This window comes from Phymastichus coffea, unplaced genomic scaffold (genome assembly GCF_024137745.1).
Source record: "Phymastichus coffea isolate CEN01 unplaced genomic scaffold, Cenicafe_Pcof_1.1 PCOF00069, whole genome shotgun sequence".
NCBI lineage: Eukaryota > Metazoa > Arthropoda > Insecta > Hymenoptera > Eulophidae > Phymastichus > Phymastichus coffea.
In genome coordinates, this window is record NW_026706880.1 from 205,137 (window position 1) to 231,742 (window position 26,606).

At 37.1% G+C, this 26,606-nt stretch overlaps 2 protein-coding genes across 2 annotated transcripts in view; both read right to left on the reverse strand.

Moving 5' to 3' along the window:
• The window catches only part of LOC131667686 (uncharacterized), a 61,017-nt gene that overhangs the window by 6,600 nt on the left and 27,811 nt on the right, over nt 1-26,606 (reverse strand). The window contains exon 2 of the mRNA XM_058941282.1: nt 4,398-4,600. Coding sequence (XP_058797265.1) covers nt 4,398-4,600 — 203 coding nt within the window. The remainder of the gene's footprint in view (nt 1-4,397; nt 4,601-26,606) is intronic.
• On the reverse strand, nt 8,298-10,076 carry LOC131667687 (2-acylglycerol O-acyltransferase 2-A-like). Its single transcript, XM_058941283.1, has 5 exons — nt 9,818-10,076; nt 9,475-9,749; nt 9,231-9,417; nt 8,965-9,164; nt 8,298-8,898 (listed from the first exon to the last, which is right to left on the reverse strand). Exons 1-5 carry the CDS (start codon nt 10,045-10,047, stop codon nt 8,735-8,737), a joined length of 1,056 nt encoding a protein of 351 aa, XP_058797266.1. The 5' UTR covers nt 10,048-10,076; the 3' UTR covers nt 8,298-8,734.

The following is a 26,606-nucleotide window of genomic DNA, read 5'->3' on the forward strand; positions in this document are numbered from 1 at the left end:
ACTGGATTATTTATCCGTAGATATTATATATGGGAACTATTTTTGGTGAACTAAAACTTTCATTTTTTGGTAAGCTGTTGCAAAACACTTTATTTTATGAAAAAGTGAACAATTGTATGTGTGTGTGTGTATAATTGCCTTCTTTCGCACAGCATGGGCATTATAAAATTCTAGAACAAAGTGTGCATGCAAATTAATGACTAATTACACCATCGGCTCGACGGCGCTTGGAAAAACTAAATAAATTATGATTTCATAAGGATTTTTAGGGTAATTAATGGTGCGTGTATGCAATGATTGGCTAATAATAATTTTTGTATTACAAAAGCTGCGAGAAGCGCGATATTTATGTCAAGCTATCTGAAATTAAAGTATCGCAAGATATCCTGTTAAATGCCCATGATGTCAGGAAAATTAATGAACTAGATCTCATAATCATCGTCGTCAGATATGAAGCTGTCGGAGCAATAAAAAAAATCATCGACGTCGCCTAACGGAATAGCATAGGAAACGAGAGCAAAGGATTTATCAGCTTGTCGAGCGAGAGCGAGTGCAGAACAGACGGCCTAATTATGCAGATCGATTGTTCGCCGGGATACGCGTCCGGCTGCCCACGCCTCGCGATATCCCGTTTGGCCTGATTCCCCGCTTCGTTAGGCTTGCTTTTCAGATTCATATTGCGGCCTAGCCACGATGATTAGAGCCGATAGCCGCCGAGACGTTATTTTCCCTTTTGCAAAACTCGCGGTGGCGACGACGACGACGACAACGACGACTATCAATACTCGATCGCATTCTAATTAGGGACAGATAGACTGGTTTTCACTGCATCATTTTTTTATCGTTAGGTTAGGATAACGTGATTTTTTCCTTTTTTAACTTGGTCGAGATACCAATTGATGGCACTTGGATCAGATAGGTGATTTAATTATAAACCCAAGAAACTGCGATTGCCATAAGGTGGTATCGTTACTGCGTTATATGTGTATGTAAAATGTATTAATGATGTCACCTTATGTATATATATCGAAGAAACCAGTGGGAAAACTTGTTTATTCATGGAGAAATCTATTATACGAGGGTAATACCGAGAGATTTATCGTTGCACGCGCAAGAACGAAAAGGAAATTTGTACTTTAAACCGTTCGTGCGAGATATATCAACCGTATGGTTACAAAAGTCCTCGTGATATGATGTAAAAAAACATAAACGCTTTTTCTTCTCTTAATCTCGAAAAAAAAGGCAGAGGAGTTATATTTCCGTAAATGACATTTATATTGATAGAATTTTTTTATCAGTTGATCCGACTAATGACGATGAAAATAAGCAGTCGTAAAAATCAATTTTTTTAACGAGCTGTGAGATTTTACAACCGTATGAGGATAAAAGATATATCATATCAGTTATTAAATATAAGTTTCTCCATTTTTTGTGCTATTATCGTGGAATGAAAAAACAACTCCTTTCTATATTTTTAATATCAGAAGCTCGTCCAATGAAGACACCAGCACGTAACAGGCTTACAGCATTGTCTATACATACGTAGTGTCGTGTCTTACCCAAACGAGTCATTGTCAGTCGGTTGCGCACTATCAAAGAAAGTGAAAATCCACGTCCTTCTCGTCCCCCCCCCCCCGCATTCTTCTTTCGCGCCGTCAATGAACGAATACGAAACAACACACAAACCGAATCAATGGAGCTGCGTTGAGTCACCAGGTTAACGAGGTAGTAGCCTAATGAAGCACAGACAATGGAGATTCTCTAAAAGCCGAACCTCATTTCCTCTCTGCAGCGATGGGAAATGCCGTTACGCGAATTAGCACCAAAACAAAAACCGATTTCTTTTCTTTCTTTTTAGAGTCTCTGTCTATATGAGTAAGAATATTTACATCCGAAACGTGCAGGCACTTAAGCCTGCCATAATTTTCGTCGAGATAACAGAGACGCACTTATCTACATCCTCGATTTTCACGGTGTGTAAGCGAGAGAGACTGCATCGGTCACGGTATAGTGTATTTTAAAGGGGCGAGCTTGTGAATTTCAAATTTGCTTCTACACTTCATTCTTCACGTCGTTTGTTTGCTTTGTTTAATCTCGCAACCGAGAGGTGTTTAATTGTTTGCAAGCTCGGTTCAGTGATTTATGTAGATTGATTGTGCGTGATCAGGAGAATGCTAAATCGCTAAACCTGATTTTTATGCGACTGCGAGTTATATTATTTTTGTAATGCTCTGCTCTGAATCGTCGTTTAATTTTATCATTGCGAGTATGTCCGTTTTATATGAAATTTAAACTAGAGGACGAGTAAAATAAATAACGCAGGGTTATTAGAATGAAACTTCATCATTATTTCTTTAGCTTATAACTGTATTATAACCTCGACACGAATAATTTTTTAGCGTTTTTTTGAATTATGTTAGTACCAAAGTAAAGTACGAAAATCTTACAAATTTTAAAGAAAAATTTTTTAACCAATGCGCTTTACCAATTCAATTCTCGCATTCAAAAAAACTCTTCAATTGTTCGGTAATTATAGTCGGGAAAAAACCGATTTTACAGAGGATCTAACAAGCATTGAACTTAAATACTACACGTCAAGTTAGCGCATTTCCGTGTTCCTCGACGAAAATAAAGAACAAAATATGCACAACGCGTTTGTAACGGAAGTAACGAAAAAAAAAAAGAAATGACGCGAAGGTGAAAGAACTCGCCTCGTTTACAGCATCAACAAACGCAAAGTGCTTCTGTAGACACGCGGGAGTAGTCAAACGCCTTAATGACAAGCGCGAGCAGAGCGCGCTATTTTAATTAAAATAAAGAGAGAGAGAGAGAGAGGCTATAGGCAGTGAAAGTGTTGAAGGAGGGAAAAATCACGAAGCTAAGATAAGGCCCGCGCCATTTGCATGCAATTAACTTTTATACGAGCACGAATAAGGCCCTTTCGTTTTCTTTTTCGTTTTTGTATCCTTGCCGACATTTTTCTCAATAGGTGATATGACCTTTCTTTTTTCAGAAACATCATTTATGGATATTTTTAAATATTATGTTGTTGTTATAACTAATTGCTAAAAAAATTTTGAGGGATTGTTCTGTCCCATTGCATTATTTTTGTAACATATTGACTTTATATAAAAAACAGTCTAATTTTCTGAATTATACTAACACAAAATAAACCGATTCATAAGTTCCTAACTCATTAAACTCTAATCGTTTCTTATATGAAATAAAAACTCAAATATGGATACCACGAAATTACTTAACTCTAATACGTTGCCTGTAGCGTTTAAAAAAGATGACGACTCCCCTTCTCCAGCGTTAAAACCCATCAATTAATAACCACTTATTCTCAGTTACATCAGATCCCTTCCGAAGGTCCACTTTATTAAATCTTCCATAGCTATACGGTAAACCATCAGATACGTGTCGCAAAGATTAAAGACAAAACAAACATTTTTCAATCCCATCAGTATTGTTTTGTTGTCTCTGCAACTGCCTTTGGTATGCCATGCTCATCAGCATGCCGGATTCGCTAGTCTAGGGAATGTACGTCTGGCCTGGAGCATCGCCAGCGGAATATCGCATCACATCTCTCCAATACGTAATCGCAAATGCAGGTCTACTTGCTATCTGCCGGAAGACTTAGAAAAGTTCTTTTTTTCGAATATTGATCGTCGCGGTGCGACGAAAATTTTTTCATTATTGCGCAAGGAAAAATGTTAGTTTTGTGAAAGCACATATATATGATTGACGATAATACCGTCTCGACCGAGGGTAATGACGTAACTTGCGCGCAAAATTTCATTATTTTCGAAAGCCCAGCACGAGTTAGTGTGTACTCTGTCCGTTAATGTTACTTTTTTTGACAATCTTTTCTTCCTGATGATGATGATGATGACTATTCGGCACTAATTGTACTTTAAGAGCTGCGTGCACGCTTTAATATCGCTCTGCAAAAAATGTTTCTGATTTCATCTCTACATACTGAAATTCGTAGTATAGAAACGATGGATAATAATAATCTTCACGTACTGAAATAAACACTGAATTGCGTATGATTCCTGTCGAATATTACCAGCTAATCTTATTGACGAGAAATAAATTATTTTTCAAGTTCTTTCTAATAAAATACACGTGTATACCTGCTATTGATCGAATAAACTGCCCAATAAAAGATCCTAATTCGCACGTTCATATACGCGTCAAAAGAAATTTTCGCGGGAGCTACGTCTATATAAGGAAAAATAGCCTAAGACTTTATTGTTCTCGGTGATTTATATAGTCATGGTAAAAGAGAGGAAACAATCTGGAATTAAATCAAGCCAGTAATCGCCACCAATGTTCCCGCGAGTGCGAAGAAAGCGTAATAGACTTTTGCGCGTATCAGGAAGTTGACTTACCCAGAAGGTGGCAAGGCTGTCTCCTTGTGAGTTACTGAGGGTGAAGCCAAGTGCAAGGGCGTGTGGTTGACAAATGCCTGGTGTTGCTTGGCGCAGATTCAGTGCACGCAATGCCAAGCGCATCGGGGTTCCTTCTACCCACAACCAGCCCATTCGTATCGAGACGAAACGACGTTCTGCCAGGTCCTCCACGTACAGTTCACCTGTTGCGATTCGAAAAAAGTTACGTTAGTTGATTCGATTGTACAAGTACCGATATGTTACGATGTTGTTTGATAACACGATAAATTAGGTAGTGATCATCCTATAAATATATTACGAAACGAGTTTATAAATTCTGCTCAATAGTCCAGAAAACGTTTTCAAATTATAAGAAAAAATGTATGTAGATTCGTATGCAAATATTCGTGTTTTTAGAATCATTCTTGATATAAATAAACACAATTGAATATTTAACAAACATTTATGCGTTTTTTAGCATATCGTAAATGCGAGTATAACAGTAGGTCAATATAATTCACACAGTCAGGCATTCGATAAAACATCGAACATTCTCGCTCGGTCCTCCACAGCTATTTCCCAATACAATGCCGAGTACGTTGACACGAAATAGGCGAATAATAGGAATCTTGTCATTAGTTCCACGCGATATACCTGCCTTGTCTAACAACCTCTCCGCCCGCAATAAAAAAAAGAAAGTTTCGTTCGAGCGTAAGCTACGTATCACGCTAGTCTTGTACACGCCTATCTGTCCGTCTCTCTCTTTCTCTTTCGCTTTCTATCTGTTTGTGTATTTATCAATGTAATACACCCTCGATTGTCACTAAAAAGTCATTAGATCATCATGTTTGCATAGTTAACCTCGCGCTCCGTCATATAACAGCGGGAACCTGCGCATTTGTTATTGAGAAAAAAGAGATAGCATCCTCAAGAAGCACGTAGGTTGACACGAAGGAGAGCACCCGCCGCGTGCGCAATTCTATTTTAGTAGAAGAAACGCCGTCACGAGAATAACTGCGGGGGATGATGATAAGCCACTCGCCACTGCTTCGCTCGGGATGACGCACGAAACTGCTGTCATGGCGACGAGCATTAATGCTTAAACTTTGTTCGTTGAGTGTGAGCGATTAAAAAAATGATCTACATGTCTCAATAAATAGAGGAATTTTATGAATTGTTTGCGTGCATTTTCAATTTTCTTGGCAACTGCAGTATTGATTTTCACTCTTTAATCTTCAATGTTCTTAATTTAAAAAATAAACACGTGAAAATTTTCTATATTGTGGAGAAACATGTTTTTTTAATTAGTAGCAAATATTAGTATCTTTATATTTTGTCAACGTTCGAACTGAATTTTGAATTTAGTAAATTTTTTTTATACAAGTGGTTTACGAGTCTTTTATAATGCAAACTTGAAATGTATCAACTCGTAATCAACTCGCGTCCTACCCAAAGTACAACGTTTTCCGTAGACGGCATTCTCTCCCCATTGAAAAACACTCGTCGATCGCGAAACAATCCAATACAAGAATCGTTATCAAAGAGAAAGCAGTCGCATTGGGCGATCCCCGCTAATTTCACAACCCGAAGGCGAATGTTTGCATGGCAGCAACAACGACAATAAGGGCCCGGCTTTGAAAAAGGACAGAACCAGCGTAAAGCACAAAATGCAATCGCATAGCGACACGAGGCAAAACAAATCTACGACAAGGCCTAATTACATAATTACGTAATTGCGCGTTTTTCCCCTTCTCCGCCTTCTTCGCGAATAAGAAGACAATGGTCGCTGCGCGAGCGAGCGAGCGAGCGCGAGAGCTACTTCGCATGGTGTCATTAAGCTAACTGCACTGGATGGGTGCAGCCAGCGAGCAGCTACCTCCTTCGGACAAGGTTTTTTCAAAAATAAAGAAGAGCGCGATTCTCTCTTTCACCTAGTTTCGTTTTATGCCGCTCTCTCGCTCGTTCTCTCTTGGAATCTGTAATTTGTAACGGGCGCCAGACGCCTTTGCCCGTTATCGATGACTACTACTGCTAGTCCCAGCAGACATTTTGCTTTTCGTCGGTTCCCATGGACGAGAAACAAAGCTTTCTCGGATATCTGTTAATGATACATAAAATCAAGCCTCGTCTTCATTGAAAACTACTCCCATCTTTACAAACAATGAGTCGGCCAATTGATTTTTATTTGACGATTTCTCGGGATACAGTTTACTGATTTTCGTCTTCGCGTCATACATTGAGAAAATTACGAGTTCCCCCTTTCAACTAATTAATGTGATAATAAGGGGTGCTTTGTCAATTTGACAATGATAAAAACAAAGAGCCGTTAAAGATAACAACCGCTATATAAGCGACATTCTAACGATTGTCGACCGAGGCTATTATCACATCTATACGGCATTGTGACCGCGACGAACGTTCTTGAATTCGATTTCGCACGCGCGCTAATCAATGTGAGCGATAAAACAATGCGGTTCAAAGTTTATATAAAAAGTGGATGTGGTTATTTTCTTGTTGTCACCTCCACAGTGGTCATTTATTTTCAATCATTATATGCATTGAAAAACTGTGATTACTAATTTTCAGTGAAATGCACCAAGTCGAATCGATTGAGATTTGCAAAATTGATTATTAAATTCAATTAAGAGAAACGATAGACACAAATTAAAGGGATAGATCTTAATCGAGTGAAATGATAAAAAAATAAAACTTACATCATTCCAAGAGTATAAAGTTCTCAAAATAAACAACTATGCACCTACGACGGTAAGATTATATTATCATACACTTTCCAAAAAGAAAAAAAAAACAAACAAAAATCCATCAGACAAATGCATTTTTGCAAAAAATACAAGTTAGTCCAGGTTGAGCGAGGAGCCACTTGATTTACAAGCTAAACATCACATACAACGTATACGACGACAATAGTAGTAGTGGTCGTTATCATCGTGGAGGCATATGCGTGAGAATGCTTGAACGTTTATACGTGTGTGCGTGTGTGCGTCTGTGGGTAGCAACTTCGAAAATTTTGTTATCTTTGGTCGTTTTATTTGCAGGAAGTTGGCGCCGTTGCTGACGTAGCTGTTGTCTGCCATAGATTGATACACATTGTTTCGTTTGTTTCTTTTTTACTATCGACGAATTCCGATAAAAACCGCTATCATTTTCGTACTCTTCAGTGACTAATGAAAATTTTTTTCAGTATTATCTAACGTCACGGCACAAAAAAAATGAATGACTGTATTTCCACTCGTGAGCAGAAAACGATTTACCTTAAAAGTAGAAACTTAAATCGTTGACAATCAGTAAAAAGACTGCAGCGACAGAACCGCCAAACAAGAAGCCCCTTCTCATAGAACCGCAAAGCCAAGAGAGTGAAAGTCCAATGACTCTTCTCAACGCACATTTTCGCGGCAGACGTAACATTTCTGCACACCAAGCGAGGTAAATATTTTTCGTGGGGGAGTACACCGACTTACTTTCATTGTAATAACGTAACCGTCAAAAAGTCCCGCATTCTCGGGCTTCCGGGGAGAGAAGTACCGCAGGCACAGAGAAGGAAGTGAGAAGTATAGCGAGGGGAACCCTTTTTCACCGAAGGTAGCTTGGTTAGTTGAAGTGAAGGAGCATCGCGCATTTTTTTATTTGGAGAAAGAAATCTGAGCGACTCGAGTTGCTAGACAATTAGATTTAATTATTATTGCAATGTTATCGAATACGCCATTAGGTTATTTTTCATTACGGCGAAGTAAAAATTTTTCCATATCATTTAGCATAAATTTTATGAATATTAGATTATTGTAGAAAGGTCCATAAAATAAACATTAGATATGATTTTATACGATATGCAACGCAAATAAGTATTACATGTAAACATTCATTCGTAAATCTACCAAACTCATTAAGGCGAAAGCTATACTTAATACACTGTAGTCATGAATGGCATAAGAAGGAAAATTGATCCACCACCCACGACTTGTATACGTGCGTATATCGCGGAAGCTTTTTCGCGAAAACGTTAGAGCCGCCGCCGCCAAGCATAACAGAAAACAAACAAACGACTCTAAGCGGGTAAAGAAAATGCCGTGGCATTAGCACGTCAATGTCGAGCTGTCTTTACTACGACAATGACGGCGTGACGCGAACGCGTGCGCCACTAATGACGGTCAACTTGTAGTGTATGTGTGTGCAGATTGCATAGCTGCTGCAACCAACTATTTCTCCTTTTTTTTACTGGCGACTTTGCGATGAATCTAACGGCGCCTATTCTTTTTAGATTGGAGCGGAGTAAGAAATTTGAGGAATTTATTGAAAATTTTCTGCAAATAAGAGATAGTTTACACTAAATTCAATGTTATATTTCCACAGTTATATATCTGCATGTAAGTGCTTTTATAGGAGTCGAACAGTTCGATAAGTTTCTCAATGAAAATTTTATGGTATTCATCTACTTCCTCCTCTATTGGATTTTCTATTTTCGGAACTTTTATTGGAGATCCCACTATATAAAAAAGTAATTGCCAATTACGTCTCGGTATTCCATAAGTCGACGACTAGCAGAACTCACCGACTACGTGGATTGGTGTTCTTATAGGCTTGAAAGAAAAAAAATTCTTAAGAATATTTCCTCTGATTACAATACTCGGAAACAGGCCAAACTTTTTAATGGAAAAATTTTTAATCTTATGCAAGAGAGTTCCTTCCTTTGGATGGAAGATGTCATAATAATCAACCTCGCCAAATGAAAATACAGGCACAAGTGGTGTTCTGAAAAATAATTAGATTTGATGATGATAAAAATCAAGATGAAGCTTCATATATTCTTTAACTGACCCGTTTTTCAATGCTGTTCTAATGAATCCTTTTCGATTTTTTAAAACTATCCGATAAACACCACGTCGAGTCCTGAATGCATCATCGGAACCGCCAACTAGGAGAATGAGCGCGCGACTTTGTTTTTGTGTTTGTGGTTTTGTCGATAACAGGTATTGCATGCTCTCTTTACTACAGCTACAACCACCTATTTACGAAACAATATTATACTGTGAATGAAGCCAAACTATAAAATAAATCTCACCGAAAATAAGTGCCAGCTCTCGGAAAAAAGGCACGTAGAAGAATAATCTCAGCGAGAGTATCCTGAATTCCAAGCCAGGAAACATGTCGTCGCAATTAGTACAATTTGCCCCAAATGCGGAAGCAAATCCAAATGCAAATAGCCCATGCGGAAATCCACAAAGTATGTAGTTACTCGATGGATCGAGATCAGTTGTTTTTATCAGTTTCACAGGAAAATAATTCGCGCAATGCTTCCAAATTTTTAGATTTCTCAACTTTTCGGTCCATTTTCCACTTTACATAAAACCAAATCGATGCATATAATAAAAGAAATACCGTACGGTTGATTATCAAGGGTTTACCTTCGACCACCTCGCCAATGCGCATCACTGTCGTAATAGAAATATATAAGATAAATCACAAAAAACGCTTTCACCCATCTCGAGCCGAGAAATAATACCGACACAGAAAAGACGCAACTGCAAACGAATACGCAAATAAACGTGTAAAGGGTTGCGACAAAGCATATCGACTGCAACTTTTTATCAAATTCTGAAGTAGAAGATGTCAAGTTTTCGTTACACTTTGTCATTGCCTTTTCGACGACAGCACTTAGCAACACATTGCCTACGACTAACAAAGTGAAACTAATTAAACTAACTAGCAAAACTAGTTGATACTTTGCATTTTATCATATCTTAATTACATAATTATTCCCGAAAACATATGTAATTCGCAGTATTTAATTCTCACGCTAAACACAAACTAAAAATTGACAAGCATTTTGAAAAAATACCCACGTCAAAAATATATATATATATAACTTATCTGGTTTTTCAGTTGGGAATACTTCAATGTACACATGTTAATAAACAAAATCAGCAAAATACAAATCTACGTAAATTTGATGTTTGTAAAATGCATCAATTAATTCTTATTAATAAAAAAGAAATGAATAGATGTTTATCTTTTAATAAAATATTTGCTTTCGTTTAGCTAATTCACCTTGAAATTCGAAAACCGTTTGTGGACCGAAAATATACGTATTCTATGACCAAAGAGTCCCAACGCGTGCTAGAAGCCACATTTGAAAAAACGGTTTTTTTTTTCTGTGGGGCCGCAGATCCATGGCGGCGATAAGTGGTAGGTCAGCCGTACCAACTGCCTTCTAAACACTCGTGTTCGCTCGACAGCTGTTTTTTCGTATTCACTAATCGACCAGTCAAATCTTCGATAGCTACTAAACTCATGCTAATTAAATATCGCGTTTATACATCTGATAAAGCCTCGAGCGTAATTGGGGAAGGATATCCTAGTTTGTAAGCTTAGAGATGGATCATTGATGACTTGATTATAACAAGCACTCGTTCTTTGATCTTTCCGCAGTAGGAGAGTGCAGTTAGACTTGCGCGTGAATTCTGCGAAACATCAACACCCCAATTAAAAAACAAAAACACAAGCATTATTTGTAGATGCCACGAGTGTCTCTCGAGAAAACGCTGCGTGTACGCGTTTACACATACACACCGAAAAAATTCCAAGTTCTCGAGAGTCACGTTGTCGTAGATTATAGCAGATAGAATGGTAAGTGCGTTCGAGACGACGACCAGCCACTCGAGGGATTGGATTTCCGTGGGAGAGAGAAAAGACACGTCTAGTACATACACCAACCCGGAAGAGGGCGTGAGTCGTCTTCCTCCTCTTTTTCACAGTGAATAATCCACTGCGTCGATTTATCGAGTACCAATAAAAAAGTAAGATGGTTTAAAGAGGAAGAGAGCTTCGAAAGTTTCGCACGATTACTCGTCCATTGTTTAATCGGGCGTGTAATTGCTCACTAATTAATGGGCGATGGACACGCATTGTTAATTAGAGCAGAGAGCATCAAAGGACGAGCGATTTGTAAATAGAAATCGTTCCATCCAAGTCGATTAAAAATACTTTTGGATGGTAAAACGTTTTTTTGTAATCTCGCGATTATTTCTGTTCTTAATTCTTTGTTATTGTGAAACGTACTGTTACGTATGAATTTTAATTATAATCCATCACAGACATATGACACATTGTGCAACGCGCATTAAACCCCTTCCAAAAAAGACCCATACAATAATCACGGTCTAAGATATATTCCCATGGAGTCAAAAAATCCGGTCTTATCGCGACATTTTTCATTCGTTTGACACTGACTCGTCAGCGAAACTTAAGGGACATCTCTCTCTTTTTATTTATTTTTTTTTTCCGGTCTATGAATTATTTATCCTCGCTGACGAATTCGCAACGCACGTCGGAAACCCCGGGACGAATGGCATAGACATACGTGAAAGTTACGTAACACGCTAGCGGCAGCAGCAGCAGCAGCAGCAGCTTCTTGTGTTTAGTTGTACTTACCCAGGGACATTTTTTCGACGTAGATTTGTCCAGAGAATCACGGTTTCGTAAACGTAACATTTCGAATACAACATTGGAGTATCTAGATGGAAGTAAATAGAGTCAATTATATTTTACTGGGGCATGGAAAAATCTTTCAAGGTAAAGTCGCCTTCAGTACATTGTCTTTCCAAGGGTAACAATAAGAAAAAATTGCACGACTGTTTTTCTTGACGGCTTTCCACGTAATTTATTTTATTTGTAGCGTGTGCGTGTGGGCCTTCAAATGAAAATAAAAATAATCAATTTAAAAATTATCCTAATTATTTTTTTACTGCTATCGCTCCAATAAACGACAATTAAAAATCACTAATAACTAATAATTGTACAGACAAAATAATGTAATTGAGCTTTGCAATAGCGAGAAGAAAGAATCGTTAATTTAAAAAACTGATAATGATGGAAAAATTATATTCTTTTTCGCAACGTTTAATCCACCATAAGAAAATAATCATGACGCTCTTAAGTATAGCATGGAATCCCATGCAAATTCATGGATGCATTGAACCCCTCCCGTCGAAAATTAATTTCTCTCTGAAGGTTAGGGAGATTATCATAAGCGAATCGTTTACATTTACGTACGCCGATTAATCGCGGCAAAGGGACTTGACGGTTAGTAATGATGATGTTGTCTTTTTGGGATAGCATCTGAGTCATCTAGTTTTTCAGGCTCTATTTAACTTTCAAATGGTATCAAGATCTCATGCAGATTAATTCATTATTAGAGCAGGGAGAACGTAAAGAATAATCAAAGGGTTGTTGGGTTATTGAACAGGAGTTTATTTAATTGATTGAAGTCAAGCATAGCACCCTTTGTGCTTATGCATAACTAAAGCTTGGTGTGACGCAATAAAAAAAAATTCACACATACTTAATTAGTTTTTTTACTTTTGATTTTTAACAAGTGATTTCAATCAAAAGTTTTTGAATCAAGAACTTTTTCTTGTGTTTAGAAAAATTGTCTCATTGAAATTTGTTTTAAGAATGTTACAAATAAAATATTTATTTTATAATGAAAAATGACAGAAGGATACAACTATGAAAATAATAATGTCTGTCTTTGATTTCACTAATGCTACATTCTCAGTTGAAAAGAGCAACAAGAAATGCCCTCATTATTTACCAAGGAAAATTTTCATTGCACACATCTCGAGCCATCAAGTTAAATTAATAAGTACATCAAAGTAGATACTTAGCGAGAAAGCAAAAAAGCATCGGAATGTCCGAACAAGCAGCACCAGCAGGTACAAGCAGCAGCGCGGTGATCAACAAAGTGTACACATATACAGACGCTTAAAGCGCGCGCGGCACTCAATTAAAGCTTGCACTTTGCAGGGGAAAAACGGTATCGAGTGTTGTCGTCTTCGTCGTCGTCGGTGGCGATAATTGAATAACGGACGGTATGTGTGCTGCAACAGTTGTCTTCTTTCGTTGTGTACTCATTTTGCGAATCGTAATTGCTCCTGTCAAGAAGGAGGTTTATTAGCGGACGTTAATGTTGGATATGTGAATAGAGGTGTACCTAGGATGAGGCTGCTAGTATGTAGTACAAGTGTATGTAAAGGTGATTGCCGGGTTCTTGCGAGGAATTGATCTACTTAAATGCGATTCCTTTGCGTGCGCTATATATGTCGAACGACTGGTCATTTGCTGTTGCGCGAGTAACTGTGTTTCTCGCGAGACTTTTTATTTTCTTTCGCGCGCACGTGTTGTTGTCCTGATGCTCCTTTTAGCTAAGCTGTATATTCATGAAACTATCATTACTCTTCGCGTCCGTCGGTCTACATTTTCTTCGGACATGCCTACATTTTAGTGAAAATTGGTTACTATGGACAATGGGTCAGTGGCATGCGGAAGCCTTCCCGACGCGTCGATTATCCGAATTTTTGCCAGTACGGCAATTCCACTGGAAAATCCAAGCGAACAGGTGCAAAGAATGCACAAAAGTTCAAGTACGTTATACATAGTTATAACTGTATGAATTCGATAGATAAAAGTGAAATTGCGATCAAAGTGGCCACTCGATTTTACCAAGTGACGTCAGGATGATGCAAGTCATTGAAAAGCGAAGCGAACACAACAACTGTCTCTTTTGATCTCTGACACAATCGTCACAGGTGCACAGCAACGACAGCAAACGCGAGCTCGTTAAAATTGCTCTGATAGACCAACAGGCGCTGGTGATCGCGCATACCGCGCCCGCCCGTTCCAAGTTTCACTTCGTTCGCGCGCACCGTTACACCAAGAGTCTTACCGTGTGTATTTACTACGCCGCGCCGCTGTGCTTCTGTCTGTTTTTCTTGCCTTTTTGTTCGTAGAACAATTTAACTCCTTTTTTTCCTTTGCTCGCAAATAGTTTGTACTGGCTACACTCTTGTTAACGAGTTCTTTTTTCTTCGATCGTGCAACTTTATTTCTGTTTGTTGTATGCGTGCTCAGATTCATCATTTTGACTGGTTTCTAACAAACATCTTTTGCATAGTAGATTACGAAAATTTCCAGCCATTTTTTCGTTTACAAAATAGGAAAGAATAATGTTTTTAAAGATTTATTCTCGTTCATCACGCTAGCTTCGTAAATTACTAGCGCAATTCAACTTTGTCTGTCAATAAGTTACTGACAGTTGGGTAAAACCACCGTTAGCTAAATATTACCTTGCAGAAGTAATTTTGAAACTTATTGTTAATATTTTTGTAGAATGAAAATAAAACTTAATAAAAGTTTCCTCCCCGGACGAAATAATAACCTGTGTAAAAAAACATTCTACTGGAGTTGGTCACAAACGTAAAAGCTGTCAAAGAGAAATTTTCTCTAAAAATATCTTTGCTTCAAAAGTCAAGGAACCCACTGTACGTGTGTGGATCAGCGTGAAAATAAAGATAGAAATGAAAAGACCTTGACCCTCCTTGTAAACTTTTCTGTCTGGTCACGCGACTAGATCAAAACAGATCGCTCATCGATTGGCTGTCGATTTCTTTTTTCTATTTAATTCAAAATAAATCGTCCGGAAACAGGAATCACTTTGTGCATTGAAGATTCCGCATTCAAGAAGGAACATATTCAAACGTAAACTTGTCAATTTAACTAAATAATAAAGCAATGTATGATATAGTCCGTAATAGGACGACCTTTTTTCAGTAAATCGTGTGTGTACATTGGCTATTGATTATTTTATGATTAACGTTATTTTTTGCTTTCTATACTCTGAGAGAGAAGACACTTTTATAACTCGGAGAAAGGCCTTTCCTTTTGCTTGCAATCGTAAACATGTCAATTTAGAGAAATAAAAGTCAAGACTCAATGTGGTTTTCAAGAGGAACAAAAAAATGTTTAAATGGTGTCTTAAAAGTCATCTCAAAAAAATCACTTTTATTACAATTATTTCATTTTTGTATAAGCTTTCGTAAAACATTTTTTGTTTATAGCTTTTATAACATGTACAAAAATACTGTTTTTTAATCTAATGCATTTTAAATATAGCAGTCTTCTTCAGAAATTTAGTGCAAGTGAAAACTTCTATGAGTGATAATTAAGAAATCTTATCGTCGATGCAGTCTGCAAAAAATCTCACCCATTCTAAAAAAATTACAATAGTGAAGTTCATGTACTTTTCTAAAAATCTATTGCTTTCAGTTTAATCAAATTGGAAAATTTTTTATAAATATATGAAATTTTATAAAACTTTATAAGATTATATCATTTTTTTTATAAAAGTTTTATAAAACATTTTTACGTGGGATTTTAAAATAACAGAATTCACCTGTTACCAATTAGAAAAATATACAATTTGTGAAGTCAATTAAGCACAATTCACATATACACATTAATTTGTCATCCTCTCGTTGCCAACTGGAGCAAAAAAGTCTAACAATGAGCTGTAATCCGCGCAAAAAGAATCTCGTGCAGACTGCATTTCATTCATGATCGTTGCAATCGTCTGACATGAAATCCCGTAAAAGTGCATCTTCTCTCTTTTTTCTGTGTTGCCGTGCGTGTCTCACCTATTGTCTACGTTGAGACATTCTTTTTTCATAAGCAAATGCTCGCTGTACAAAACAGATTTGAGTTGCAGTTTTTCTAGTTTTGTGGATATACAGACAGGATGGTGTAAAAAAACTTTTTTTTTTGTGTAAGGAAGATTAAGTAGACAAAGATTATCTTTCAATTTTCAATTGCATTTATATTATATTTGAATTTAAGATGTAAATATTATGTCTTATCTACAAAAGTAAAAATAGAAATGCATTTACAACAGCAAACAGATGACTGACACTTTAAAGTAAACGTTAATGCTCGATGATTTTTCAAAATCTTCAATATCTTCAAAAAATGTCTATTATTCTATATTAAGACAGTGGTTTATTACATTTTAAATGTTTTAAATTTCAAAATAAATTTCAAGTGATAAAATATCTTATAAAATACCTTTCAATCTTATGAAATTATGCGAAAACGCAGATAAAAAAATTAAATCATCAAAATCAAAGTTTACCAAGTCTGACAAATATCTTCAATAAAAATCATCGGCGTTACGAGGAGAGCGGTTAAAATAGCTCAGAGTCCCTCATACTACATACATCACAAAATTCCAAAGCTTAACTCAGCAAAGTGATCGGCAATCCTCGCACATCAATCCTTAACACGAACGTACCAATAAAGTCGCGTCGAATGTTGCCAGCATCGCCAGAAATAGAAGAAGGATTTTTTAAGATTGAAATTCAAGTCGCATCGTCAATTCAAACGACATAGACTCGAACCTAGTACAACATAACAACAACGCAACTGAGAAATATCCCGTACACGTAGACAGGACGAGGCTCCCATAAATGCAAGGCGTTGTCGTCGTGAGAAAAGCAAAATACCACATTGGAAAATTCTCTCGTCATACAAATCACACGGCATTTATTACCATTGGATTTGCGTTTTTAGGGGACGTATTGCAGCTTGTTGAGTAAACCGTAGAGCAAAACGGAGAGAGCTATGACAATAAACGCCAGATTCATCTTGGAAAGGGAGATTTTTACGTATATATGAGGAGAGAAAGCTAGAGACTAACTCAAGCTTTTCTCAGGTGGGAATTTTACGGGTACTTGAAAAACTAGCTCGTAAATGTCGCTTTAAATTTGACATAACAGTGTCGCATTTATCTGTCGAGTGTTATACAGAACGATATGTTAGTAGATTATTTCAATGGAGAATACATACTCAAATTGTACGTTAGAACTATGCAAGTGTACCAACTTTCTCTTAGTTATATTCGAAGTTTGAGCGAGTACAAATATTTTTTTTTATATTTATTTTTTTATTTAATTCAAACTGCATTTCATCTAACGAATTTTGTTTGTTGTATTAACAAACTTATAACGCAGTGCAAGAACGACTTTCACGCGCAACCAAATTTCAAGCACTGCTTTTATAAATAGACTGCATGTAGTAGCACACATCCCCCATAATTCAAAAGAGTCCCGAAGCAAACGTTAGTTCGAAAGAGAAAAGCACAAGCATCTGCAAGATAGAGAGAAGAAAGTGCAGCGTATAAAGAGGCTTTTTATGAAAAATGAGGCAGAAACCGCCAAGAAACAAATGTCGATAGTTCCATCACCTGCGTAAGCCTTCTATGACCGTTAATTATCTACGGGTACTAATGAAACGTTACATCAAATACTGTCTATTCCACAAATTACTTTTTTCTTCTTTTTGGACAGATGCTGTCTGGTTAAAGGTGCGTGCGATTGATTGCTATAATGATGTACAGCTGATGATGGCTCAAGGTTGTGTTGTTGGAATGATTCGGTATTATTAAATATACTAGTGTATAAATGGAAAGTAGAAAAAAGTTACTCGTGCCGAAGAAAACTATTATAACATTTGATTTCAACTAACTCCGCGAACATCGATCTAAAATAAGTTGAGGTATTGAAGTGCATAAGTATACTATACAATGTTCATTAATAATGAAGATACTAATACTCAGGATTTAAATACAAAAAAACTTTCCCAAACATGTTACGTATTGACCAATATCAAAACGTGTATACACATCAAAATTACTAAAATCGTTAAGATTGACATCATACACGTACATTTAAAAATACACGATCGAATTTAAAATCCTTGACATGAATAAAAGAATAAAGCGGATAGTATTTGCGCTTGATGGATTGATCTTGACTAAATGAGCTGTAGTACGTTGGTATCCAGGTATAAAATCCTAATCTACTTTGTTCTGCAGAAATATATTGACGACCAATATTCTCAATTTCAACGCTATTGATTTAGAGTACTTCCTTCACAGGATTTTTGCCTGTTTTAACGAGACGGGATAAGACTAACGTATATAAGATGTTAATTTATTTTTTGATTGAAAGTTTAATGTATTTTTTTATGCGTTTGCTTTTTAATGAAAACATATCTCACTCACCATGACGTCGCAATCGCGGATCTAGCACACTCTACGCACACACCAATTAAGAAAGAAGATGATAAAGAAAAGTAGACCGAAAATCCGTGCACTTTCAAAGCAACACAAGCCGTTAATTATTTTAGCACGCAAGCCAGTCGCGAACCATAAAATCATGTTTTTAGAAATAAAATGAAGGACATCAATGAAAAGAAATTTCAAATAGAATGTCGGCTCGTAAAAAAAATTGAACAGAAGTTCTTCGTGTGTGCGCATTTTGTCGTTTGTCGAATTAATGCCACCAATTCACAGCTCTCGCTCGTTATACACTTATACTCAAGATTGCTGCGCCGATTGATTCACCGCAGCATTTCTTCCTCGCGCGACTTATTATTCGAGTGGTCGGTTGCTTTTACAAGACGACAGCGATTAGCCGTTGCCCGAATATATATCGGTGTTGCTGCTTGTTGCCTTTCAAGGCCATTCAAGTTAAGAAACAAAAGCGTATGAAATTACTTTTTTTTCACCAAGTTTTTCATTGACCTTTTCTTGAATAGCACTTGAAGTCAATGTAACACGTATATTACGTGTTCAAACTGTAAGGAATTTTTATGGTACGAACGTTTGTTTGAAGGATTTATGTAAGAATTTATTGTGATTTATCCAATGTCGGAGGAGATTTGTAGCATAATAATCTTATTTTTATAAAAAATTTCTCTATTTAATCATGGCATGCCATTACTGTCATTAAACTGTTATTCATGTTATAATTTATAAAATCATATCAATTATAAGCTGTCGAATAATATTGATATTTGGAAAATAAATGTAAACATAATTTAACACTTAATTATTGATCGCAAAGCAAATAATGGAAAAATTATAACACTTCTCGTCATTCGTTAAAAGTGAGCAAACTCTGAACTCCAAAACTTACGATTGATGTCGCGAAGCAGGATATACATCCGCCAAAATTCTCTACAGTTCGCACACACGTCTATTTGGCCAGCTGCGTGCATGCATACGTATATCCGCGGGCCCGTTTTTCCCGCAAGATTAATGACATGTAGCATGGCAACCAACGAAGTATATGTATACCACTCGCGCGAGGTGAAAAATTGAAATTGTACGTTCATCGATCAAAACGCTGCCAAGCAGCTGCCAGTACGGTTAAGTTATTTCGGCAGCAGACAGATGAAGGATGAGCATTAGAAATCAAGTTATTTGAGTAGTTGATTTTCGGTCAGTTAGCACATACATCAGAGGATCTACAAATTGTTTACTGTAGGAATATCCAATTGATCTCCATGGGTATTGATAGAACTGAATGATTAGGAAACTCGTTTTTTTGTTCGGTTTTAAGACTATAACCCTATCTTTCATATCCTGTCAAATATAGAGTAAATCTACTAATAACTTTCGTCTTGAACTGATATTTTAAAACACAACTTGTCAATTGATTTTTATCATGCTTGTCCAATACAAAGAAACTTGTCAGTCTTGTCATTGGCAAGTATGCGAGCGCTTCGTCACAAACGGAAGATGTAGGGCCAAGATAGAACATCAGTGTGTGTGTGCGTGAGTCACGTGTTGAATTTTCATGGAAAACTGACACAGGGCCAAGGGAGAAAATCAATGAATTATTAGATACATAAGCTTTCCTTTTTCATCGCTAATTATTATTATTATCCTGGTGCAGATATCAACTTTCAAATAATTACAGTAGGCCAGTACTTGATTCCAAATCATAACACCCAGTATATGCATCAATCATCATTCACAAGATATACGCGAACTTTCGCTGCGATAATCGCATTTCGCGTTCATGGTCGCGAGATTCTGTTGGTGCACACACGCGCGGAAGCTCGAGTATAGTGTATATCGCATCCGCGACGTTATAATGACGGAAAGTGCTTATCGTCACAAGAGAGGAAGAAAAAAAAGGCGCGCTTCTCAATTGTTAAATGGACAGGGCCGAGAGAGAGTTCCCCTACTCCTCTCGGCCATTCAACTGTCATCAAGTCTCATTGACGAAACCAAGCAGCTGATTCGAGCCTTCTTGAGTCGCACAGCGGATCGCGAGAAATATTTTCGATGTTACTTGCCACGAAGGTTGTGCTTCTTTTTTGGATTTACATCGTTCAGTTTCTTCGATTTTTGGAGACAGAGATAATGACTTTTAAATAAAATTCCAAAGTGCTGTGCTTTCATTATATACAGTAATAATTCAAGTACATATTGTCATAGTTTCATATTTCATACGTATCAAAAATCGAAGAATGTAATTTTCCACTTGGAGATTGAGATTTAAAAACACTTTTTATTTATCGCAAATATAGATTCGCATGACTTTTCTGATATAATATTCATTGACTCTTTGTCTTAATTAACCTTTCAACTTGAATATTACGGTTGATTTACGATATCAATGTTTTGTTATACTCTATAATTCTGACATTTTTATGTTTACTTTTCTGACATGACAACTTTAATTATGAATAAAAAGTAGAATCAAGAACAAAATTATGTATGACTACGATCAGCGAAAATAAGCTTTATGAAATTTAAAACAATACTGCAATGATAGTTCCGACGATTTCTTTATAATAATTTTTTCACCTCCTGAGAAAAGAGAAATTCAATGCAAGTCCTTGATGCGATTCTCGCACAGTTTTTGTCAAATTTATTTGATTCCAAAAAAATGAATACGATTTTCATCGGAGTTTCATCGCGCAACAATGCCAGTTATTTTTCTTCAAATCGATGACAAACTTTCGAAATAGAATCTTCACCTTACTTTTCCAGTGGATTACATGAAGAACTAGAATTTGCCTATCGTCGATCCGAAAATAAAAAATCACGTATAAGTGCAGTTTTCAACTAAACCCTACTAGAGATCACGAAAGGCGGAAAGAGCAAGTTACACGAGGTCACGTTTTCTACGTGAGGCAAATTGTCCAAACCAGTGGGCAATTTGCATTAGAATTATTCGCTAGTGAAAGGGGTAATTCGAGATAATTTTTTTTGTTTCGTTTTTATTAAACGCAGATATTTTAGTGTTTGTCAGTTTGGTCAGTTGAGTATATTTGCATTTTAATTGAACTGTTTGGTCGCTTCGTCACAACATAAAAAGAGAACAAAAGAGACTCGGGTGGTTTTTCATACAGTACACCAGTTTAGTGCACATCACAAACAACGAAAATGAGAAATCTTTCGCGTCGGGCCTCCTAACTGCTAAGCATCCGAGTGATATTCTTTTGTTTTCAGCAGCTCTCTACCAAAATTTATGTATTTGTTTCCCTTGACCCACTGGTCGAACTAATGAATAGGTCAATTTCATTAAGTTATACAAGTGGCTGAGATGCATTAATCTCGTTTCCTTTACGTGAATAGCTAATTTGCTGACCTATACTTCACCAATGCCATGGTTATACCTCTCATGTCAATTCTGCCGTTATTGTATACCGACCTGCAACAGAAAAACGAGAAAAGGCATTTAAAAAAAGCTTCCACAAGATCTGCAGAAAATAAAAATAATGGACAACCCGGAAGACAGCGCAGATAGGAAACTGAAACGTTACAGCTACAGACGAGACATAGAGGAAGCGACAAATAAAAATCGAGCAGCAGCAGCGGTTCATCGAGCCTTCAATGCTCCGTGACTAAATGCGTGTCCGACAAGCGCATCGCACTCGTGTCAATCATTCCTGTCTCTCTCTCTCTCTCTCTCTCTCTCTCTCTCTCTCTCTCTCTCTCTTCTCTCTATAGTTATATATTTTTGTTAAAGTAGCGCCCACATTTCTTTCGTTTTCTTCCTTCCGTTACAGCGAGCGAAAGCTGTTGCCTTTTCCTGGTTTTCACTAGCTCAGTGGTATTGTTGTTACTTAACATGATAAAGAAGCTCTACTACGCCCGTGCGGCTTCATGACTTTCAGTGCCTTTGTACTGCTACTTTTTTCCCGTACTTTCGATAAGCATGCCGGCGCCTTTTGATAAGAAACACGCTGTGAAGTTTCACTTTATTAATCACCATGGAAAATAACAATGTCTAAGTGCAGTTACGTCGATATAAATAAAAATATCGTTTGTCACAGGAAAGCATAAGGTTTCATTCGAGCATGTGAATAGGAAGAATTAGCCAAAGCGACAGCGACACCTAAAAGCGAAAAGAGAACAAAGTAAGCAGAATAAATTAACGCGCGTGTATAAGAGAATCTTCTCACAGTGCTCGAAAAAGCGTGAAAACACTTGTTTTACCCATGGTGCTGCTGCAACTCACAGACACGAAATATAAAGGGTAAGCTTTCCGTTAATCCAAAACATCCCCGATCTCCCGCGGCGGACCACTGTCCATCTATGCTATAAATCCTCTCGCGAAGAGAGAGAGAGAGAAAGAGAGAGAGAGAGAAAGAGAGAGAGGGAGAGAGAGAGAGAGAGAGCTGGGGGAGGGGGCAGAAAAAGTGGTTCAACTAGGGGTAAGTATTACTTTACTGTGATGTTAATCGAGGAGGCTGTGGATAACTGATAGCGAATGATCTCATTATCCACTTCTTAAAATGCTTTATTATTTAACTTACGAGGATTCCGGTTTTGTTCGATGATACCTTTGTAGTGTTACATGTGTGTGATCGAGTTATTTTCGTACTTGTGAACTGCAACTTGAACTCAGTTTCTCTCCGAATGCCCGATAAATGTGTCAGATGAAGTTACTTCTAAATTTTCGGCATTCGAAATTAGTTAAAAAACTGTGCATTAAGTTTCAACGTCTGCCCGTTATTTGTTAATAGACCGAATATAAGTAGTACTTTTGCATCGGCTTTTTCTTTCGCTTGTACAAGAAATTGGAAGTGATCACTAACGCGTCCCCCTACCGCACGAATGATTTTACGCCTTAAAAAGAAGTCATTCAAGAAATCTCAACTGACAAAGTATCCTGAATGGAGCTGGGGAAAAAAACCGGCTTTCTTGTACGATTTTCCATGAACGATCATCGCTTGCGCGTATTACGTTGTCAATGTGAGAAATTGAGATAAGACAATGCCTCAAGTCCTTTAATCAGCGCGTCCATGAAAAAAATCCATTGAGACATGATTAACGGCATGCGCGCTGCTGCGGTGCAGCCTTGAATTTCCAGTTTCCGTCATCGCAAGAGCGAGATGATGAGGACCGGATGCACTAAATCTTCTCTTTCTCTGTATACCCGAATGTATGCGTGTACGTATGAAAGAGATAGAACGATGCGAAGAAAAGTGAGAGTTATGTTCTTTTCACATAATTGCTCTAATCGCGAGAGAAGCGAGGAAAAACGTTGAAAGTTAATACTGCTGATAATGGTGTCAATTGCTTTGGCGAGACAGAGCCTATTTTCGTTAAAATTGAAAACGACTTTTGTCACACATTTTAAACAGAATGAAAAATGAGCTGCGTAAATTTATGAAACTCGCAGCGATGTACGCATTTCGATGTTACTGTCACGCGTATCTGCCAAAAAGTCGTGCAGGTATACAGATGCATTACCGAATGTTTTCACGGGCGATCAACGAAGCGCGAGAGACAAATCGTGTTGTTGCCGAAACACAGCAAGACACGATTTCACACTCAAGCAAACTTTGGACAGCGAAGAAGAAAAAAAAACTGTGCATATAAACCCTTTTTACGCACATCGTCAGAGACGTAAACACTCGAGGACAACCACAGAGAAAGAGAGTGAGAAATGCGTCTTACGTGTATATACACTCGAGACTGTCAAAGGTCCCTCAAGGCGAAATAACTGGCCCCCTCCGATATGGTGTCCGAGAGGTGTCGCGTGAGAAAAGGGTTTTTTTCGTTCAGCCGATTTAAGAGATGTTTCATGCAGGTGATGCCTCAGCGTATGAATTAGCTCACCTTTGCTTTTGTTGATCTTGTATTTGAATTTTTTCGAGGCTACGAAAAAACTCGAGATGGTCAATTATGGTGTGAAAATGACTATTGGCTCTATGTGCCAGCTATTATAGAAACCTGTTGGTGTTTTATTGCTCGAGGATAAACATTCTGTGCGCTCGGTATTATTCGATGTTAGTTTTATGGCTCGTAAAAATATTCCTTTTTGTCAACGACAGATGCCAAAGGTGTTTAACGTTTGTTTTTCTACTTTACCATTTGTAACCACTATTCAAATGTAATGTCGGCTATAAACAGCTGACTGATACAATTTCTCAACGTTTGACATTAGATATACATAATATTAAATGAATGGGAAAATATATTTATTCGGTTACTTTTACTTTTACCGAAGAAACTCTTAAACAATGCTTTCATAATATTTCCAAAGGATGTGAATATGTATGAAAAATCTATAAATATTCAACATCACTTTCTCTTATGTTTTTAATAGAATTCTGATATCGTTTGACTTTTAAAAGTGATTGCGGCAATTAAAGACAAACGATTGATTGCTCAAAAGCAGTTCTCGAAAAATTAGTGGTTTCAAGTTCAACAAATGTTACATAGCTAATTTAACTTCAATCCCTCTATCCTCTCCCCTAATTTCCAAATACCTTAGCTTAGCTCCTCGTTTCTGTGTCGCAGCGACAATAATCTCACAGACATGCACGAGCGTCAAGATCAAGTCCAGTTTTAAAAACCAGCTTCAGGCGTTTAGGCAAGGCGCAACAAAGACGCGAGAAAAAGAAACACACAGAGAGATGAGACACGCGCAAGAACAAAAAATACCAAAATAAACATTTTTTCGCTAAATGGAAATTAAATTGCGCGCGAAAGAAAGACCGACCGGTTAGTTCCGATTCCGCAACGATAATATCCGAGGAGAGTTGCAGAAAGAGATAAGCGGTAATCTCGTTTCGTTCAAACTAATCCTTTATCGAACCGCGTACGCACGATCATGCAAATTCTCGAGGATTCGTGTTTCTTTTTCTTTCTTTTTTTATTCGGGTATGGAATTCGCGTGCGCTAAGGCTTATCGAATAATTGCACTTGCTACCACCATCTGTTTTCGATCCTCATGTTTTTTTATCTATTTGGTGTGCAATTAGAAGAAAAATATTCTGTGAATTACTTTTACAATTGTTATTGTAATATGATTTTACGTCGATTTTCAAAGTATAAACGATTGAAATACTAAAGCAACTTTTCAACATAAAAGATAGAAATATTACGTCTACAATATACATTACGTAACATATTCGCAATTCAATAATCTGCCAATGCCTTTACTGGATTGTATCATTGTAATGTTAGTCGTAAAGTTCTCATCTCCAAGTTAAATGTTCTCATATATGAATTCAAAGTGAATGTCCATATGGTATTAGAATGTGAAATTTTTGAAAAATAATATTTTGCTTCAGAAACTTCGCATTAACATATATTTAAAGAATTATACACTCATAAATAAACAATCACGGTTTTGTTTCATTTATTTTATAACTGCATAGGATTTTATAATATAACTGCTTCTGTCAGCTGGTCGTTGTCGAATATTTATTAAAATGTGTATTTTATAACTTTAATTTTCTTGTGTCCAATAAAATAACAATAACTCGAGAAAATTATCAACCAATCACAGTTTCAATTTTCGGTACCTGTTTGGTAAAAATAATCTCAAACTAACCGTAGAGATCATTATTTATTTAAAAGCATACCCCTATTTTTATAGGAATCCCCCAAAGCAGCTCAACAGCAGCACGCAACGAGACCTATATTTACTTGAAACCCCACCCGTCGTGGACGCAGAGTTGCAGCTGCTGTCGCCGCAGTCAACAATCTCCAAGGCTAGTCTGCCCGCAGAGCGCATACGACTTCATTTTCATCTCGACTTTGTAAAAGAATAGATGCGTATCTTGTCGACCCTGTAAATAGTCATGCATGAATGCCACATTCAACGATCAACTAAGATAACCTCGTTTTTCTTTTCATCCATGAGCACACAACCCTTAAATACACTACCTCGTTTTAACCGCCGAAGAACTCAATCCTTTTTTTTCAGCTTCACGTGTGTCAGATCGAGATAACATTCGCGCGCTCTTCAATTTTTCATGGAACATTGTAGATGCTTTTGTGTGTGTGTGTGCGTGAGTGTGTGTCTCCTTGTGATATTTTAGGTAGAGATTTGGGAGGGGCACTATTACTTCAATCCCTTACGTCGAAGGAGACATCATATCTCATCTGCCTCATATAAGTACAACCCATTGTCATTCGTTCGAGCTCAGCTTATACAAGGTATATTTATGTGAAACATTTTATGAGTTATCTATTATAAATTTTCATATCATAGATTTTCATGACATTTGCACGCATTGGAGTTCTCAAATTGCATTTTTATGTGA

Excerpts from the sequence above, each read along its gene's own strand:
- LOC131667687 (XM_058941283.1), bottom strand. The coding sequence starts at position 10,047 with ATGACAAAGTGTAACGAAAACTTGACATCTTCTACTTCAGAATTTGAT. Across the intron at positions 9,418-9,474 it reads AGAGCTGGCACTTATTTTCG|GTGGTTGTAGCTGTAGTAAA; the intron begins GTGAGATTTATT and ends TTTCGTAAATAG. Across the intron at positions 8,899-8,964 it reads AACACCAATCCACGTAGTCG|TGGGATCTCCAATAAAAGTT; the intron begins GTGAGTTCTGCT and ends TTTTTTATATAG.